The sequence below is a fragment of the Argiope bruennichi genome, chromosome 10, assembly GCF_947563725.1.
Source record: "Argiope bruennichi chromosome 10, qqArgBrue1.1, whole genome shotgun sequence".
Classification (NCBI taxonomy): domain Eukaryota; kingdom Metazoa; phylum Arthropoda; class Arachnida; order Araneae; family Araneidae; genus Argiope; species Argiope bruennichi.
The window spans coordinates 109,286,017-109,304,436 of NC_079160.1; the positions used below are offsets into that span (position 1 = coordinate 109,286,017).

The following is an 18,420-nucleotide window of genomic DNA, read 5'->3' on the forward strand; positions in this document are numbered from 1 at the left end:
CTAAATTTAATTTCTGATACAGTTACAATTTTGCAATCAATTATAAAATTTCGTTGCCGTATCTTAGTGTTAGCATATTATATGCTGGTTTAAATAGAAATTACCTTCTAATATACAAGATGAGAACTTTTATATCTTAGCTGAACAATCAAACTTGTTAGATCATGATAAACTGTTTTCATGGTTTTAAAGATTTCACAAGAAACTTTAACTTTGCTGTACTCTAACTACAAATATTATATTAAAAATGGGAAATATTGCTCAGGTGGGTTGGATAAACTGAATAACAAATAAATGTAAAGCATGGTAAAATCTTGATTTAAGGTTGGTAAGGCTGACGATAATTATTAACAAGCCTATGGGAGGAGGTTCTATCTTCTATGGAAAATCCAACGTTATAGGGCTGGTAAATTACCATTACTTATGTCTCCAGATTACATTTATAATCAAATTCTTTTAAAATGCCTTAGGAACAGAAATATTGCCAATTATTTTTTTATATATTTTGATAAAGTGATAGAAACTAAGCATTTGAACTTCTAAATGATTTTTTTGAAAAAGGATATCAAATTTTCTCTTTAATGTTGATGTAATCAGTTATGATTCGGATTTCGATTATAATAAAAAAAACCCTCTAAAATAATTAAATTTAAATAATACCTCATATGGGATAATTCATATGTCATTACTTTGAAATACGCTACAAGTTAGTTTTAACACTTTGACTATATCAAAAAGAATCAAAATTAAAAAATGACCTAGATAAAAAAATACAATAAATAAGTGAAAATATAACAAAAAAATATAAATTATTACAAAATGTCTTAAATGATTAAGCAATCTACTATTCAAAATCAGTCATAAAATAATTAGAGATTAAGAGTTTCATTTTGAACTATAACAAGCGTTGTAAAGCTATTGTATTGCAGTATTTGTTTACATTCTTATTTTTATGTCATACGAAATTAGAGTTGTGATTGGTTGAAAGTTGGGATAACACCAACGGTTGGAAGATGACAGCGCAATTGAGAAATGCGCGACCCCGTCAATTTAAGTTCCGTCAGAGTTATATGTAAAATTTTCTTTTACGTGACTGCGCAGTGAAGCAATAAAACAAATTTGAAACAATATAGAATTTGGTATTTCATAATTTCTATGACAGCGAATTTTTTTTTTTTTTTAAACTTATGAAAACTTCGGTTCTTATCGATATATCGCAAAGATCTCGCAGCTTCATGAGCATTCATTTTTGTCGTCACAAACGTCCAATCAGCAAAAACTCGCCAAATACAGGACTCATAAGCCGTCAATCATTTAATACCAATTAGAAACATCTCTAGAACTATTTCCCTTATTATGAAAAAGGTGGCAAACGGAAACAATAGAAATTCATAAAAATATTTCAAGAATCATCTTAGCCAGTGTACTTATTCAAAGCTTTTATTTCATTAATACATTTACATGTTTATTTAATTGGCAAGAAAGATGGCTGCCACAGTGGCAAAAACATTGAGGTTTCCGAAGTTGTCAGGTCGGGTGTCTTTCTCATCAGCTGGAAGAATCAGCTCCTCGCAAAGCGAGCTGCTCAGCCTCTGGAGGGGAACGAACAACCAGTCGAACAAGACTTTGTTTATTGTTCCGCAGTTCTCTTCGACGGTCTCACGCGCACAGGTGGAATAAGGTTTGAACAAACTATAAATGAGAAATTATATTACTGTAGTAAAATGTAAAATGTATGTTCCATACAAAATACATATACAATACAACTAAAATAACTTGAAACATGTTATGAAAAACTTTTACGGCTTATAGAATAATCTGTTAGCACTAAGAATCTCATTTATCTCATCGCCTGAATATAAATTTGATTTGATAAAAAATGATTTTTATTTTAAAATTATTAATTAGTTTGAGGTATTTTGCTTCTCAGTTTATAACTATTTCATTTGTATTAGCACTTTTTCAACAATGTGTTTAAATATGGTGTAATGTCTTCATCTAGATTGATCAAATAACGAAGCAGAATTTTCAGACAATTCTTTATTTTACAGCCCTATATATACAAAAGAACAACTTGTTCTAATCTTGGTTAAATAGTTATTTACACCGGTAGTAGGAGGCACAACAGTCGAAGTCGAAGGTTTATCTTAAACCTCAGTTCTCCATCAATACGGAGAAACAACATCACAGGGAACTAACAGTTTGTTAGTCAACAAGACCACTCCAGGGGTAGCTCTTGGACTCCGAATTCGTGGGTGTAGTCCAACAGTCTGCCTCCAATTCGTTTCTTCTCCTCTCCCTAAAAAAATCTCCTCACTTTATTTCGGCGCAAATCTCCGCCTCTTAAATTACATTGGTCATTTGAGCTCTCTTTCGGCCAATCGGGGTTCAGCAATGTGCTCCCTCGGCGGCGCCAGTCGGTCGTGGAAAGGTCCTTTTAGTGATGCTCCTTTCATAACTGACTATTCTGGAACACGGGGTTATCATAGTCCTTTCACAATGCGAAACATTTAGCATCCAGATGTTTGGACACCCCTTTCTCTTTGAAGGTACTATCAATATCTCTTGGACGGGGAATTCCCACATGTGATCTTTCACTGTAGTCGCTAATGAACAGATGCGAAACCACCCAGGTTGAAAGATCCACCATCTGGCTATCTCGAGGAGTTTCGTAATCAACAGCGACGACACAGCTGGCTGTAAATGTCTTATCAGTGCTGGGAAACGGGGATTGTTACAATGGAAAAAGACAATTCCTTAAAGAAATTATTTTATAAAAGGCCTTATTGATTGAAATGAAATGAGAAATGCTTTGATGAGGAAGCAGCCATAAAATGTAAAATGTGGGCAACTTCACCAATGAAACGAGATTTAAAAGATGTGATTAATTTTATCCACAGTGACTATTATATTGTCGTGATTTTGTTCATTATGAATTTGTAAAGCATTTTGCGAATTTCTTTCTCTATTAAAGAATTATTGGAAGTTTGTAAGCGTCTCATTCTTTGTTATTTAATGAATATAAATTTAATTTGTTAAAAATAAATTTAAGTATTAATTTATTTTTGAATTATTAATTAGTTTTTCAGCATTTTATTTCTCTTTTTATCTAGAATTAAAACATTTTTCAACAATGCGTTTAAACAAGCATAAGAAGATTTCACAAAGCAATTAATTTAGAAATGGAATTATTTAATGAGTTGAAACGTGTAAATGCTTTGATATAGAAACAGATTAACCTTAAAAAAAGGGCAAATTGAATAATGAAACAAGACTTGAATGCTTAAATCAATTTTATTCACAATGACTTTGTTCATCACTTTTATTGATTACGAACTTCTAAAATATTCTGCACATTTCATTTTTCATTAAAAATTATTTGAGATTTACATAAATTAATTTATTAAAAATGTCATAAATTTTGGCAAGAAAACTTATGATCTTGCACCTCTAATCTACTTTCCCACAATAGCTTTACTATACCTGATTATTTTTTTGAAAATATATGGCTAGAAATATCAGTATCAACTTGATCTGGCACCGTGTGACTTTTATTTTTTTTTCAGTCAAAGACACTGCTTCATTTGAAAGGGAGAAATAAACAAGAAAATGTTAAATCGATTGTATAAAACTCTAGGATGACAGATTAGTTTCTGTTTTAAACAAATAATGGAGACGCTCATTCAAAAAAGAAAAAATAGGCTTCCAGTTCATTTCTTTGTTTTTTTTTGGGGGGGGGGAGGGGAGGAATGATGAAAGAATTCAATCCTTAATACTCTCTAATAGAAATATCTTAATCATTATTTTACCTCAACTTACAATGAAACCACTTACTTGCAAGCCTTTTTGTTCGCCAAGATGAAAGCTTCAGGAGTCGTAAGGTCAGTCATAACTTGGTTGATCGGTTCAATACATTGGCTCGCGTTGAGAGATTTCTTATAGCATTCCTTTTGTTCGTCGAACCCTGAAGCAAAATTAGACTTACTGCAACTTCTGAAGTAGATCAGCAAACATGATTGTAGTACCATTTCCCAAAATACTAATGTATAATTTTTCTAAATTAAAATCTATTTTTCCTTTACCGAAAAGTGTAACCAAATGCGACTCTTTTTATTACGTTTTGAGTCACTTTACCTATTATTTTTCCTATTTCATCTTTTATTCAAACTTTAATTAATCAGAATTGCTTCATGCAAGTAAAGGTGAAATTTTGAAAGAGATTTTTTTTTATTTACTTTTTAATGTTCTTGAGTTTTAAAATTTTAAGCATTTTTTCTGTTTTCGATGAGGTTACATTATAAAAAAATACCAAAGCATAGATAGCTATTAATGTAATTAGGTTTCGAATCCAAATAATTGGAGGCATTTGATGGTAAACTTTTAAAAAATATCACTTCAAGATTTAAAATTTTGAATTAAATTATCAAACGTAGAAAATAGTCTAATTTTTTAGCGCAATAATTGAAGTAAAAATTAATAATTTATTTGAAAATAATTTGCATATATATCATATATTATCACGAAAAAAAAGAATAAAAGCATACACTACTACAAGTTTATAATATAACATGTTTTTTTTTTGCTGTTAATTTGTTTGTATCAAATATTTGATATAATTGTATAGAAAAAGCAATCTTATCTTTTAACAGTTATTTAAAAACCTGTAAAGATGTAATAGAAGAACTGTTAAAATTTTCTCTATAATCATTAATATTATTAACCATAGCAATTTTAAGAAATTATTTTGTCAAATTCTCTATTACAGACAGCAGGAAATTACATGAATGAATTCATGATGAATACATAACGTGAAAAAATAAGTAAAATATATCAGATGTAAAACGAATCAATTGTACATATTTTTATTGTATTGGAATAAGAAAATTTTTAAATCTGATTCTTAAAATATCTAATTTATATATATTTTTAAAGATTCCAAATACTTGTTTCCATTGTTATATATGTTACGGCCAAATCCCGAAATCGGCGTTCGCGAATTAACCGGCCAATTTGCGTTTTGGCCAACGTTGCTGTAAATTTACCGCCCAATGTCCGATCTTTTCTTGATTTCGTGCTTTGGCCAGCCAATTCGCGAAGTGACTTGGGACGATCGGCCAAAGTAGGAAGAAAGAAATCAAGAGCAGATTGTTTTACACATTGTTAAAAATGAAGTACAGGGTGTTTATAATTAAAGTTAACCTGTTTAGACCTACGTAGTGTCCGCTCTAGTGGAAGGATGTCGAAGAAACTTGATATTTAGGTTGTAAGGATCATAGAGAAAAGAAATCTGCAATAAAAAAAAATAGTTCAAATTTCGGCCGATAGATGGCGGTTTTCATGTACGATAAAGGCCGTTATGCAAATTTAGAGTAATTTAAAAAGCCAGTACTCACTGCCTCAAAATAATTCTTCGCCATGTCGTTAGAGAAGAAAAGAAGAGCTTTACTGATAAAGTTGTTTTATCAGAACAGCATAATTTGTCAGCTGCACTGCGAGAATTTCGGCGCTTGAAAGACTTACGAAAAGGGCCTATGTCCAGGCTGGCTTTGAAAAAGAGGATTATTATATTTGAAAAGACTGGAGAGTTGGGTGTGGTACAAGGAAGAGAACGGAAACGGATTTCAAATGAAACTTCGGAAGATGTCGCTCTTGCCGTGTCGGAAGAGCGTCTGATTCGTAATATTCTTCATCAAGTGCTCAAGCGGTGACACGTGATTTGTCCCTCCCTTGGTCTACAGTACGAAAAGTTCTTCGACCCATTGTAAAGTGGTATCCATACACGTCCATCATGTGCAAGCGCTGAATCCTGCAGACCCGGAGAAACGAAATCAATTTGCTAAAATTTTTTAGCCAGAATAGTCGTTGACAATTCATTACCTTGGAACATTTTGTAGTCGGACGAGGCTCATTTTACCCTAGGAAGAGCAGTTAATACTCAGAACTGTAGCATATGGGGTACTGCAAGTCCTAATGATGTGCATGAACAGTCTTTACATCTTGATTGCATTACTGTATGGTGTGGTTTTACTGCTGATTTCATTCTTGGTTCCTTTTTTTTTTTGAGGAGAACAAGGCCCTCAAGGCCCTCAAAAGTCTTCCGTTACGGGTGCCCGTTACCGCGACCTTCTTCAGCAGCAAGTCATTCTTGCGTTACAAGAACGAGAATGTTTTGGACTACTGTCTTCATGCAAGATGGTGCACCACCTCACATTGCTCGACCAGTGACGGCATTGCTTCGTGCCTATTTTGAAGATCAACGGGTAATTTCAAGAAGTTTTACAACTGCCTGGCTTCCGCGTTTTCCGGACTTGAATCCCTGTAGTTTCTGGTTGTGGGGATTCCTGAAAGATCGTGTCTATGGAGGAAGCATACGGACTCCGCATGAATTGAAAGCACGTATAACACGTCATGTTGCTGCAATTGATCGAGAAACCCTTCGTGCCACTGTAGAACACGCCATAACATGCTTTGAACATGTGCTTGACGTAAATGGAATGCACGTTGAACGTATATTGTAATTAAATAAAGTTTTTAAGTTCCAAATTGTATTTTTTGTTTTTCATGCGCTGCCTTCTCACCTGGCGGTAGAAATTGGAACTAATTTTTTTTTATTGCAGATTTCTCTTCCCCATGATCCATACAACCTAAGTATCAAGTTTCTTCGACATCCTTCCCCCAGAGAGGACATTACGTAGGTCTAAACAGCGTAACTTTAATTATAACCACCCAGTATTTAAAAATGAGTACTTCTGTGTACTGTGTTTTTGAAGTACAATCGTTTCAGAAATTAGTTCAAATATAAGTTACACCTCTGAGTTAAAAATAAGCTTGTAATATATAAAAATATAATCTCGTGTTATTCTGTTCTCATATTAAAACCATAATAGAAATTATTCAGTGAACACATATGCTGTAACTAGGGATTGCAATATCGGACCAAAAGTTCAATATCGGTATTCGGTATTTATTAGATCTTAATACCGGGATACCGGTTTTAATACCGGTATTAGAAATTTTAGAAAAAAGGAAGAAAACACAAGTTATTTCTTTGTTTTATTTGCAAATTTTATTAGAGAGTGCAGATATCACAAAAAATAATTTGTAATTTATAACAGTATATAAAGAATGACTAAAAAGTAAAGGAACATCTCATTTATTTAAATCACAAAAAAGTGTAAATATAACTAATCAGTCTGTGGTACTATTACAAATTTTTGAAATGTGATCTTAAAAACATAATGCATCAATTGTACTGTCATTAAGCCTGGAACGTAATTTTGTGCAAAAATTACTAGCTGTCGAAAACGTTCTTTCGACATCTACGCTAATTGGTGGTACTGTTAGCAATGCGCGATATACTTTTTCCAAGTATTTACCTCTAAATCCCTCATCTTCAAAAAAAAAAAAAAAATCGATTTCTCGTCGGATGGTTTTGGATATAGCTGATTTCTGTATTGTATTTTGGTTTGTTGAAATTTTTTTTTATTTATCGCTAATTCTAATTTTTGTTCAAGAGACAATTCCTTTTCTCTATCGATATTAGTGTCATCATAATCGATAACTGTACCGAAATGTGCTGAATGTGGAGATGTTTGTGGGTAAAAGAAAATTTAAAATTTTTTTTATAAATTTGATCAGATTTGAATTGGTTAGTCTCTTTTCTTCTTTTTCATTTTCATTTTTAAACTCATTATAATTACGTAAATACCGTAAGACATTTTCTATTTCGGTATGCTTTTCTTCTGTGAGATTTTTCAATGTAATATTATTTCTTCAAATAGTGATGTGTGCTATTCTTTCAGTGACTGCAACAAGAAAATTATTATTGCATTAGCTGTTGTTAATTAATTAGAATCTCTCCGACATAATGCCTCAGGAGCCAGTTTTATTGGAAGTAGAGCTGATACAGTTCTGGATATTAAGTCGAATTCACTATCTGAAAAATTAATTTGCAGGTTGATGTTTAATGTTTATGTACCTTATATTAAATAAAAATTGCTCGGAAATATTTTACTGTGTATTAGTGCCTTTTCCCTTCTGTATTACTAATTATCTGTAAAGTTTACGTCTCATAAAACCGCGAGTCTTCATTGAGGAATGTAAACATCTCCTCCTTTTATCTTTCTTCTCACCCCTATTTTGTCGAATATAACCCATCCTAATTCATGCGTAAATGCGCGGAGGGTTTTACAATCCGTTGCCAAACAGTTTTTTATCACTTCTCTTGATTTTACGATGCAACTTTGTATTCACAGTCTAATTAATTTCGTCGATAGGGAGAGAAAAAAACAAAAACGTATACTATTTTATTATGTTAGCGATCCCTGAACATATAGTGGAGACAATTTTAAAAATTTCTAGTAAGTACCGAATTACAAAATTGTACAAATGGCTCAAAATACCGGTATTCGGTATCCCGGTATTGCAATTCCTAGCTGTAACAACGTGATAGTGTGAAGATTAGATTTGCGCCCTACAAAATGACGAATTATGTCTTGAGCAAATGCGCTGCTTATCGCGTATGAATACAAAGGCAAATTGAGTACTCAATTTGTCAATCATATTTAAGGATGATGCTTAATCTTTTTCTGCTCCATAAGCCTTAAAGATCCTAGATCACATTGTCTCCCGAAATATCGCTTCAAAAAATATGAAATTTTTTCCAAAGGCAAATAGCAAATATAGGGGCTAATTAAAACAAATATGAAGGAAAAATAGTTTTCTTGTTAATATTATTTAAAGACATTTCTTTGTTGGCGCCATCTGTCGAATTTCACTTACAACATGTCCTTATTTATATTTTATACTTAAATGTCGTTATATTTATTTTAATTTACACTTCATATTGTTTTTTTCCCTTGTAAAAACGTTCGTATTTTATGAATCGATATTTCGGAAGAGAATGTAATCTGGAAAATTTAGCATTAGGTCTATGGGGCAGAAAAAGATTTACGATCCCCCTTAAAACATTTCTTGGAACACAACGTCCTTGTACGAGTTAGCCTACATGGCAGCGCAATGGGCTGTAGGTCGAACGGTCTGTGTTCGAATCCATCTGGGTCCAACTATGTCAGTCGAGATTTCTTTTTGAAAAATTAAGGTTTGCAAAATTTCAGCAAATTTGAAAAGAAAAAAAAAACATACTCATATTTGAATCCCTGTACGTATTTAAAAAGTGAGTACATGCATTTCTCAAATTTAAGTCTATTTTACTCGGAGCTATTATAGCAACATGAAGTACTCAAGAATGAGTACATTTTACATCTTTTTAAGTATTTTGTTTTAATACTCAATTTAGATGATAAAAATAATTACGATAGTGTTAAGCATCATTTATTACAACAAGAACTTCCATGGCATTTCTCATTGCATAAGCGTTGATTCTTCCTACATCTACAGATATTTGTTCCGCTCTTGGTATTGCAATTACATCTACCATTATCACATCGGGCTTTGGACAAGGATTCCCAGCCACTTAGCGAAATGGCCAGCCAAAGTAGAATATACAATATTAATTGTAAGTACTTCGGACTTTGGCGAAAACGCGAATTGGCCAGCCAATTCCCGAACTGGCCGAACTTCGGGCTTTGGACGTAACATATATATATATATATATATAATATAGAAAAAATCATAATTAAAGCAAATAATTTATTAAAAAACATAAAAGAATATATCGTCCCGTAATTGGAAGATAAAAAGTTAAAAAGTTTACCGATGTATTTGTTAATATAATGAATTTTCTTACATTTCTTGACGGCGTCGGTTCTGCATATTCTCGTAATAGCAATTTCGAGCTCGTCGGAAGATGTTTTGAATGGCATGTCACATTTATAAGCCTTTCGGGTAAAACACTGTATCCGATAAGAGAGTTCACCGCCTGAAAAGAATAGATTGATCTATATTATTAGATACATTTTGAAGACGTAAATGGCAACTTCATGTAGCCTAAGCTTGCAAAATACATAGTAAATGAAGGAAGTATAAGAATGTGCAATAATATTATTGTAAAAATCATACGGGATGTAAAACATCTGAAATGCAATAAGAATGAAAATAAATAACTAATATGAAATAAAATAATATAAATATAAACAGCGAATAAGAAATATAAGGTTATTATATGGCATAACAGCTTCGTATCAGAAATATATAAATGCCTACTATACCATATCCAAAAGAGGTGCTAGGCCGCACTCAATTTCAGCTTTCAAATATAAAGCTGAAACTGAGTGCGGCCTAGCACCTCTGGAAAACAGAAGAAAATTGGCCACCATAAAGTTCACAAATAAAATTAGAAGCACAACATATTTCCATATCTCAAGTAGGGCATTTAAGGTATGGAATGGCAAGGCCAGATTAAAACGGTCTTCCACCCTTCAGTTTGACAAAGAAACTAGAACGGAAATCAGCTTACAGCATGAGGATTTTTCTTATATTCAGAAACCCTCTTTCCCCATCAGTCCCTCACCAAGGGCTAAAATGAATTTAAATCTTCTACAGCCTTGCCCGAAAAAAGAACCAGCTGCAGTGATAAGGGAGAAGGGTCTCCGCACCATACGTGAGCTCTGAAATTCGACTCAGAATGTGGCCATTGCTTTTACCGATGGCTATTCAGACTCCAGTCTTGACCGGGGTGGTGCCGGCATCTTCTTGATCTATGCAAATGACAAATCTGAATCCCACAAAATATCTGTTGGTAAAATTGAGCTGGTGGCTATAAAGGAGGCTTTGAATCTCTACTACAACAAAGCAATCCGAAATTCTTATGGACTTTTATTATTCTCGGACTCTTGCTCTGCCCTCCAGGCCAGATTAAGAGGAAACTCCCAGCTCACCCAAGATATCATCCTGCTCTTAAAGGAAATAACTAAGGCCCAAAGAGCCTGCATTCTCCAATGGATTCCGGCACACGTCAATATCAAGGGTAATGAGAAGGCTGATATCCTGGTCAGAAAACCCTCCACTTTCTTACAGACTGACCCTGATTGATGCTGATGCAATAGCCAGCCGCAGACTACTTCCTGCTTCTTTTCAGTACTCCATCCCTGCCTTAAATTGTGATCGTACTATATCCACAACCATTGCTGGGCCACGGTGGCCTGGGGGTGAAGTCTCGGCTTCAGAACCGGAGGGCTTCAGGTTCGAGACCCGATTCCCCGAAGAACCGTCGTGTAAGGGGGTCTGTTGCACGTTAAATCCGTCATGACCAAACGTCCTCCCGCTGGTGTGGAGAGGGGGGTGCCAGCTCAGGTGTCATCCTCGTCATCTGACTGTGGTTCAAAATTACGAGGTCCGTCCCAAAATAGCCCTAGTGTTGCTTCAAACGGGACGTTAATATAACTAAAACCTAAAACCACAATCATTGTTAGATTGGGGACTAAACACTTCAGGGAAATGAAAATATCTTCCGATGGCCATAGAAGCTACGGAAGTTGTCATCACTGCATTGATACTGAACTCTCCCCCGACCATATCTTAGATTTTCCAGCCATTTTGGCGAAGCTTTTCAAGATCCATCTCGATTCACTGCATTAACTCCTCTACTCTACTGAGGTTATTGATGTGGCCAAAGCCATTTTAGAACTTTTGGACAGATCTAATCCTATTGCACTACTGGACAAGACAACAACAACAACAAAATATATCCAAAATATTTTCGGTCAGCAACTGAAAACGTGCATTAAAATTATATCAATCGATACTGGGTAAAAGGAGTTTTATTTATTTATTTATTTACTGGTGAGCAAATTCTTTCAAAATGGCTGCATTCGTTCATTTACTTATGTTTAAATTGTTCAAATGGGGAAAAGGTGTATTGTGTTAAAAATTAAAGTTGTAAATGTTGAAATACTTGTATATTACTGATATTGAATAGCATATTAAAAAGTAGTTGATGTTAAAAATTTTCATAAAATATAGTTAATTGCCATAAAATATAGCAATCCATCTAAAAATGTTAAGCATTTAAGCTCTCCTAGATACTCTGAATTTTATTCCACTTATTACTTAAATCCTTTTTTTGTACTCTGACCAGGGGAAAAGATGTAAAATCGCAGCAATTAGAATATTTATAACCGTATCTTCTGAAAATTGTTGAAGAAAAACAATGCAAAATTTATTAAAATCGGTAAAGAATTCAATCTGTTTCTTTTTATGCTCTGCCAAAGTTTTCTTTCCTAGTCATTGATATTTTTCTTTATACAAGCGCCTCGACATGAAATTAACATATAAAATAAATTTATAGGGTTCTAAGGGAAATTGCAAAAGTAATAGAGTTTGGTAATTGGCTCGTACAGTATCAATTCATAACCAATCCTTAAACAGCTCATGTAATCTCCTGGATATTTCTGGGAAATTATTGTACATTTCTCAAAATTCTTTGTGCTAAAGGAGCATGATATTTTAGCACAAAATATAAATTGGTTATTTAAAAAAATAAATTGTTTCGAAATTTGACTCTCTCTTTACAATGAACGATTTATGATTTCATCAACTGTAGAAAATTTTTAAAAGCATATTCATAAAAAAAACACGCAAAGAAATCCTATGGTATTTAGAATATTTATTGAAAATAAAAAAAAATACAATTAAATAAACCGGGAAAAGAAAAATAATCCACTTCGAAAAATACACATTAAAAATGTTTCAAGTAATGGCTTCAGCCATTTCAAGTAATAGTTTCAAGCATTATTAAAATATCATTATTTGTTAATGATTTTTTAACCATTAATTTATTTTTTTCAAGTCTTTGTATGTAATTTTTTGAAAATATTAAAAATGGTCATTAATATATCGCTAAAATCAAATTAATCTAGTTAGAAACAAAGATTTCATATAAGGTTATGATCAAATATATATGAAGAATTTTAAAATCATATTCTTTAAAAACACAATGAAATGAATAGTTTTTAAAATATTAGATGGATATTAAATAAAAGACAATGCAAGAAAACTTACTATAGACAAAAAAATCCACTTCGAAGAATATTCATTAAAAAAGGTTTCAAAAAATGGTTTCAGCCACTTCAAGTAATGTTTCAGCCATTATAAAAAATATCATTACTGAATAATGATTTTTTAAAATATTATAAATACATACTAATGTATCGATAAAACCCAACTAATCTGGTTAAAAACAAAAATATTTCATCTAAGGGCATGATCATATACTTGAAAAGATTGCTTGTGAAGACGTTTTTCACATATTAATTATTTTCTTCGAAAAAATCCTATGCCATTTCCGAAAATAACTAAAATGGCTGCTAATAAATTATGTAAATATATTTTGTTGTAATTTAAACATGTTCTTTCAAATATTAATATCCTAAAAAGGACTCCATAGGCGGGAAGGCGATACTTACACAGAGTCATCTTGTCCATTCGAACGGGTTCTCTGACGCAGTCTTTGAACACCTTTCTAAAGCACTCCTTGTCGCATTGGACAGTTTCAAAGAGAACTAAAAGAGAAAAACAATTTGTTTGTGAAATCAGATATTAAGAGGTTTATTGTGAAATATTTGTTTCTGCACAATTTTTCATGTTTGTTAACAGCTGTTCAATGATTAATTATTCATTCCATTTTAATATCAGTCAATATCAAATTTTTCAGAAGTATGCAAAATCTGAAGTATACATCGGAAATATTCAAATATGTACTTTCGATGGCAATTTCTTTAAAATTTCTATTTTCTTCTTATTATTTTAATATTTCTGTAATATTTCTAAATTATTTTGTTATTTAGTGAATTTTAATAAGTTTTATTCCGTACCAAGAGCACATTCCATTTGGGAATTTGTGAAAAAATTAATTATATTGTTACGGAACTAATAAAAAACGAAATATATTAAAAATTAAATATAGAAAAATATTTAATAGAATGTTAAATATTAAACATGTTTATACTAAAAATGTTTAATATTTAACATGTGTTTTTTTATTAAATCCACTGGAAAAAGAAATAAAATTGCAAGCATAGACACTTCATTTAAGATATACATCTAAGACCAATATCAAAACAATGGATATTTCGAATCATTAATTAAAAATGAAAATTGATTGCAGTGTGCCTAAATTTCTTCTTCTTTGAGGATATTTCTGCTAACGCCTCGTTCTATTAAGACACCAGCTTTTGTCCTGTTCTAGAATTCGATGAAATTTCTTCTTTCTTTGTAGTTCATAAAATAGCATGTTTTCTTAAATAATATTTTTATTTTTCCTTTTTCGTATTTTTTAAGAGAGTGATTGTATTTCTATAAAATGTTAGGAAAAAAATTCAGAAATCTTGTTCATGAGACAATGAAACAAAAAAAATGATAACAACAGATAATGTTATAAAATAAACAAAACAAATGTTATAAATTTATTTAAAAAAATGTATTGAATAATAATTAAAAATGATTAAAAGTATGGCAATATGAGATATGGTAACTTTTGACGGAAGAGAATATTTCTTGCAAAATATTTTATTTGATTCCAAATGGTTTGTGTGACAAAATAAACATAAATGACACCTTGAGAGATTAGTTCGGATGATTTTTTTTCAATATTTCTTCGTATGAATATTATAAACTATTATGCTAATGCATAAACTTCGCCAGAAAGTAGATGTTAAAACTAAAATGTTATTTCTTTGTTGTTAAACTCTTCAAGAGAACGGTGGACTCTCTTAGGCACTTTTACGAATTATTCATTTAAAATTATGAAATGTTTTACGCATATGTATTGAAACACCGGGTGCGGCATAAATTCGTGCAAACTTCAAAAAATCATTGAAAAAAAGTAATGCTCGAAAAAAATTGCGGTTTGCGGGAATATGTACAGAGAGCCTTTGGATTTCGTTATTTCCATTAAAAAAATGTATTTAAAAAATGACTGATAGATGGCGCTCACACGTCATACGGAGACTTTATGCAAATCAGTATAGCTATAAAACACAAGGCTGGAAACGGATTTGTCATTCGACTCCAGTAGCATGCTATCGCTACTGGATCGAGCATTAGTGGTGAAACTGTTCTATAAGAAAGGTGAATTCGCGACTAAAGCATTGCGACAGTTATGGACGATGAAAGGAATTAAGGCGAAGAAAAACCCAATTTCATTGAATGGAATATTGAATTTAGTTCGCCGTTTTGAGGAAACGGGAAGATTAGTGGCAGACCATCCATCAACGCTGACCGCGTCCCTGTTGTCCAAAGGGTCATGAGAAATGTAGCAGCCGAGACTTCAACGGGGAGTTCCAGTGCACGTGAAGCAGGTAAAATAACAGGAATTCCGGAAAGGTCGATCCGACGCATTCTGCATGAAATCTTGACGCCGCATCCGTACAAGATAAAGGCATTTCACCTGCTCTTGCCAGCAGAATGCGAGAAAAGACAAGCCTTTGCAAAATGGGTGCTCGCACAAATGGAACGTGACCCACAATGGTTACTGAACATCATGTGGACAGATGAAGCCCACTTTTCATTGCATGGTGACGTCAATACGCATAACAGTCGTATCTTGGCAGCATCAAACCCTCGTGCGTACACGACCAAATCACTACATTCTCCACATGTGACTGTTTGGTGCGGTTTCACTGTGTCCTTCATTCTAGGCCCTTTCTTTTTTGAAGAGCGTTGTCCAGTATTCGGTTGGAAAACCTCTTCCGTCACTGTAGAACGCTATCTTAGGCTTTTGCGAGACCACGTTATTCCTGATTTGCAGCAAATCTTCGGTCACCTTCATGCAGGATGGTCCCCCGCCCACCGTTGCAAGCTCCGTTAAGACGTTCCTCCTAGACACATCCACTGAGGACAGAGTGATAAGCAGAGGATGTAAGAATGAGTGACCCTCATGATCACCAGATCTTTCTCCAGTTTACTTTTGGTTGTGGAGATACCTGAAGTCTCGTGTCTACCGGGGCTCTCCTGCCACTTGATAGAACTGAAAGATGCCATTCAATTGGTCGTTAGTGGCATCGATACCGACATGTTACACGCAGCTGTAATATGTGTAGTTACGCGCGTCACTTGCTTAATACCTTCTAGTGGTGGTCATGTTGAGCATATTTTGCTTTAAAATAAAATGTACTATAATGTTACTGTGCTCTGTTTTCCTGATTTGTATAAACCGTCTCGGTATGATCGTGTGAGCGCCAACTATCGGTCATTTTTAAATACATTTTTTTAATGAAAATATGGAAATCCAAAGACTCTCTGAACATATTCCCTCAACCCGAAATTCGTTTCGAGCATTACTTTTTTTATTATGACTTTTTGAAGTTTGCACGAATTTATGAGGTACCCGGTATATGTATGCATTATATATCTAACAAGAAAAATTCTTTAAATAAAACAAATTATTAAAAAATGATAAATATTATATATTTTTTAATATTTTAAAATATTTCAGGCACCTTAATTTTTAATTTTTTTTTGTCTATTATATTTCCGTTATTACTTATTATAATTTTTTTTGGAACATAGCTATGTATGAGTTTGTAATTCCAATTAAATGCTAATTATTTAAAAACATTTTTATTCAAACTTCTTGAATTTTCATAGAAATTTTATTTTTTCAGAACTAAAATTGACTTTAACTATCTATAAAAAACTTTGAAATATAAACCGCATACTCTATTTTCTTTTAACGATTAACTGAAACATTTACTATCGATTATATTTAATTTCCTCAAAAATTAAGACGCAGGAATATTTCCAAGACATTTCAATCTAATTAAAATATCTTTTTAAGAAAAGACAAAAAAAAAGGTATTTTTTAACTCTAGATCCTTCAGATATTTACTTTATTGAAAAATGCATATTATGGCACTATTTTAGTTTAATATAAACATATATTTTAAGGATGAAACGATAAAAATAAAATTTCTAGTTTTGGGGAATTTTTGCTGATTTCAAAGTCCACTGACCCAGATATAGTCCACTGTCAGATACAGCATATTTGAAGGTAGAAATCCACTGCTCAGAAATAGATGATCATGTGTTTATCATTTCTTAAATATATTTATTGATAATTTCGAAAGTTTTCGAAATTTAGCATACTGAAATTAAATTCATCATGTATTACTAAGAAAACTCTATAAGAATGAACACTACACAAAAAGAATGAACTGAAAAAAATGTCAAAACTAAAAAATGGCGAAAGTGTGATCCTCTGATATTAAAAGCTCGAAAAATTGTAGTTACCTGCAGTTGCAAACAAAATCAAGAACTTCATGTTGACCGATGAGTTTTCGAGCCGAAATGTCTTTGCTAAACAGAGACAATAAATAAGATTATAGGCACTAAGTAATAAGGTTTATAGGCACTTTTATCTTTCTCACTCTGACATAGAAGAGATAATTCATTAATCTTAATGATTTAAACTCCCCGACGGACACCTGAGATTAAAAAAGTAACTTATCACATTATTCAGAAATTCAGACATCTGTTTTACCCAGAACTGAACATTTCAAGATATGAGCGTAAGGAACGAAATCACAGGGGAATATCAATCAAATTGGATATCAGTTTGTTTGTAACTTATTACATCCTTTGAGTGACATAACGGGTTCATACTTGGAACCACTTTTTGAAATGTCTGTAAATTTTAAATATGAATTAGAACTTAATTTCTGTTTGTCTCTTATAAATCCACATTGCTATATTATACTGATACACAGGAAATTTAAAAGGAAAAAAACTTTTCATTGTTTTGGAGTTGCAATTCAATATTTTATTAAATCATGTGGATTGATAGGGATAACACGAGAATGACAATGATTATAATAAAAAGATTTATTTTCCATATTACAAAATAATTTTATTTTTTATGTGCTGATAATAAGGAATTCAATCTAAACTGAAAAGTGAATGTTACTCCAGTATATTTATTACCAAATCTTCTATTCTAGGAACTTCAAAACAAATTGCTTGATTCAGTTTAGTTATATTAACTCTCATTTTAAAGCAACACTAAGGCCATTTTGGATCGATCTCGTAATTTCGAACCACATTCAGATGACAAAAACGATATTAGTATAGTAAATTTTTTGCTGGGAATCACAATAAATTGAGAATTGATTTGCTTTATTTTCACTTTATAGGAAGTTTCTTTTTTTCGAAGGGCATCATAGTAGACTGAAAATTACTTTGCTTCATTTTCAGTTCATAAGAATCTTTTTTGTAGGGAAGCGTAATAAGTTGGAAATTAGTTTGTTTCGTTTTCATTTTATAAGAAATTTCATTTTTTGTGCTAGAACATAATAAAGTGAAAATTTGTTTGCTTTATTTTTAATTTAAAAGAAATTTCTTTTTTTTCTCCTTTTCTTTTTTTCGTAGAACATAATAAATTGAGAATTGATTTGCTTTATTTTCAATATAGAAGAACTATCTAATCTGTAACTGTTTCTTGGGCTTTTCATCTACTTCTGGATGACA

The 18,420-nt window shown here is 32.3% G+C and overlaps 1 protein-coding gene across 1 annotated transcript; it reads right to left on the reverse strand.

Moving 5' to 3' along the window:
• Positions 1–1,469: 1,469 nt before the first annotated feature.
• Positions 1,470–17,269, reverse strand: LOC129987719 (uncharacterized). Its single transcript, XM_056095665.1, has 5 exons — positions 17,188–17,269; positions 13,365–13,460; positions 9,749–9,880; positions 3,835–3,964; positions 1,470–1,692 (listed from the first exon to the last, which is right to left on the reverse strand). The coding sequence occupies exons 1-5, from the start codon at positions 17,216–17,218 to the stop codon at positions 1,470–1,472; spliced, it is 612 nt and encodes a 203-aa protein (XP_055951640.1). The 5' UTR covers positions 17,219–17,269.
• Between the last annotated feature and the right edge of the window lie 1,151 nt (positions 17,270–18,420).